The 3312-nt window shown below is 53.9% G+C and overlaps 1 protein-coding gene across 1 annotated transcript; it reads left to right on the forward strand.

Moving 5' to 3' along the window:
* The first annotated feature begins 885 nt into the window (after window positions 1-885).
* On the forward strand, window positions 886-2669 carry LOC123401776 (probable inactive leucine-rich repeat receptor kinase XIAO). The gene has a single exon (XM_045095629.1). It carries the CDS (start codon window positions 1266-1268, stop codon window positions 2556-2558), a length of 1293 nt encoding a protein of 430 aa, XP_044951564.1. The 5' UTR covers window positions 886-1265; the 3' UTR covers window positions 2559-2669.
* The last annotated feature ends 643 nt before the right edge of the window (window positions 2670-3312 follow it).

The raw sequence follows: 3312 nt of genomic DNA on the forward strand, positions 1-3312 counted from the left end.
CAACTGTCGCTACTCCTAACCACTTGATGAAGGGGTGCTGATAATTCGAGCCTAATTCCAAATAGACATCGCTCCAAAGCCTAACATGTAAAGCCGGTCATCCCCTCTGATCGATTAAGCATTCTTCTCCATCACAAGGACGTCACAAAAGATCATGTGGTTAATAGTGGGTTAATCCATTATCATGAGATGGTGAACATTCGTGTAATCCTCCAGCTTGTTTGGTTGACAGGTTGATCACTCGAAAACATTTATCTAATGCTTATTTCTTTTAGTTTAAAATTAATGAGTATGCTTGTGTGCATCAATGGATCAGAACAACTTTTTTTTTAAACAGAATACACATGCAAGTGCTCATATACACGTGCATACGTTCATTACTATAAGCACACACACGTACACCCTATTCCTATGAGTACCCCCGAAAGACTGATCCGGCATGCCATCTTGAAATTTACGAAGTTAACGTAGACGCCTTTTCGTCGACGGGAACGTCTTCTTTCACTGAAAGCGTATCGCTGAAAATTCTGAAATAAATCTAAAAATAAGGCAAGCACCAGGACTTAAATCCTGATGGATTAGAGACACCACGGTCCCTTTAATTATCCAACCACAGGTTGGTTTGCATGACGAGAACAATTTCATGCATTGTGCCAGCTTGTTATTGAAATAATTTTGGAATTGAGGAAACATCCATTAATTAATATTATTAGTAACTTTCCTTTTCTTATTTGCAGGTTTTAATGACGATGTATAATTTACTTCCTTATTTGTAGAAGTGTACTAAAAATCCATATTAGCCTAGCATTCGTGATAATGCTAGCTACTGGACCGTCACATTTGGTAGCACATTTCTCAATAAGATGATATTTGGATTATCGATAGTTTCCACTTTCATTCACGCCGTCACGGCGTCACACGGCACCTCGTGTCTAAACCGGACATGAGTGAACGGCACTCCACCGCTTTCTCCACTCCACTCTGGAATCATGGAACGCACCCAAGAGACAAAAGCTGTCATCACCATGACCTTCCAGCGTTAAACAAACCCCAAAACATAACAGTCCCTCGTTTTCCGGGCGCATACAGGCACGCCGCCCAATTAATTAGCACTCCGACGTAAGTAGTCCGGTGAACAGCTCACGCACCACACTGACCCCACTCGCTCAGAGCAGACCAAACCTCCAAGATTTAACGCCGCCGTCTTCAAAAGCCACCCACAGGGATCCCTCCCACCGTCTCCCTTCTCCTCGATCGATCCGAAGATGGCTTCTGCTGCCCGCGTGCTGCCACCAATGGCGCTGCTGGCGCTCTCTATCGTGCTCCAGCTCGCGGCGGCCGCGGTGTCGCCTCCCGGTCCCAGCCCCACCTTCCCGGGCGACACGGCCGCGCTGGCGTCGCTGAAATCCGCCGTGGACGCGGCCACTATCCCGTCCTACTCCTGCCTCGCCTCCTGGGACTTCGCCCGCGACCCCTGCACCGCCTTCACCTGCGGCGTCCACTGCTACACGCCCCCCAACTCGTCTCACCAACGCGTCGCCGGCGTCTCCCTCGACCCCGCGGGGTACTCCGGCACGCTCCCGGCGCCCGTCTTCGCCTCGCTCCCTTTCCTCGACACGCTGTCCCTCCGCGGCAACCGCTTCCACGGCTCGCTACCGGCGGGAGTGGCGCTGCCTCCGAGCCTCCGCATCCTCGTCCTCTCCGGCAACGCCTTCTCCGGCGACATACCGGCGTCCCTCTTCACCCCGGCCTCGTCGCTCCACGAGCTCGACCTCTCCCGCAACGCGTTCACCGGCGGGATACCGCCTCAGATCGCGTCCTTGGGCGCCCTGACGCGGATGGAGCTGCAGCACAACCGCCTCACCGGGAGCCTGCCGTTGATGGGCAAGATGCGTTCGCTCGTCCACTTCGACGTCAGCGACAACAAGCTGTCCGGCCCGCTGCTGGACGCGCCCGGGCGGCTGCCTCCGACGGTCGTGTCCGTCGTGGCGCGTGACAACAGGCTCTCCGGGCCGTTCCAAGCCGCGGCCTTCCATGCTCTCCCTGAGATGCAGGTGCTCGACCTCACAAACAATGCGGTTACCGGCGCGGTCCCCGGCGCCGCGTTCGAGCACCCGGCGCTGGGGCAGCTGCGGCTGGGATCCAACCAGCTCGGGACGGTCGAGGAGGCGTCGGACGGCGGCGCGTCGAGCCAGCTGCTGGAGGTGGACCTCAGCGGCAACAGAATCACCGGGCGGCTGCCCAGGTGTCTCGCGGCGATTCCGCGTCTCAGGACGGTGGGGCTCGACCGGAACCGGTTCGACGGAGGCGTGCCGAAGCAGTACGCCGTGCGGGCCGCGGCGGGGGAGGTCGTCGACGGGAAGGCGCCGTTTGCGAAGCTGATGCTGCAAGGGAACTACCTCTGCGGAGCCCTGCCGAGAGAGCTGAGGCAGATGAAGGAGGGCGGTGCCATGGTGAGCCTGGCGGATAATTGCTTGCTCAAGTGTCCGCACAAGTTCTTCTTCTGCCAGGGGCCGCCGCAGAAGAACCATGCCACATGTCCCAAGTGCGAACCATGAGAGGTTCCGTAATGTAGATAACGCATTCGTATGTACGTATACTTTAGTTTCATCATCATACTATCCGGATGATGAACTATATTAATGGAATAACAAATAACTTTGCTTGAACGCGGTGATCGAGCAGCCAACGCGTCCGGGGCATAAGAGCAACTCCAACGCACCAACAACACTTTTGTCCGTTTTTTATCCGTTTGGATCGTTAGTTTGTTTGACGTTCCCTGTTTAACATTTAGATTGATAGTGCGTCTAACGTCTGCGACCCATTTCGTGTCCACACACATATTTGAAAAGGCTTGTGGCCCTAGATTAAGACTATGACCATGTCGTCGTCCAAAATTCAGACCGATATCATGCCAGCACGCGGCATACAATGCTAGTTTAAAAAAAAACACCACACAGTTTATGTTGGCGCGCTGATCAGCGACCGACACATATGCGAGCACACAAAAAGGAAGGGGGGAGTTCGATCCAAAACCATCGTGAGCATCATCATGCCAGCACACTTGACAAAAAAGGATGTCACTCACCGTCATGGATCACTCGTGGTTGATCTTGAGCATGCCGGCCTGCATCTTCTCGAATCACGACTTTTCCTTGGCGACACGGTGTTGAGATCCACCTTTATGATCTTCACCCCCGTCATCATGCTAGCGAGAGCCACTTCTTTCGCTTTGGTCTTGACATCGACGACCTCGGTCTCTTGCATCTTGGCTTGATTCTCCGTCTCCATCTCAAGCATCCTAGATTGCTT

The sequence above is a fragment of the Hordeum vulgare genome, chromosome 6H (genome assembly GCF_904849725.1).
Source record: "Hordeum vulgare subsp. vulgare chromosome 6H, MorexV3_pseudomolecules_assembly, whole genome shotgun sequence".
Taxonomy (NCBI): Eukaryota; Viridiplantae; Streptophyta; class Magnoliopsida; order Poales; family Poaceae; genus Hordeum; species Hordeum vulgare.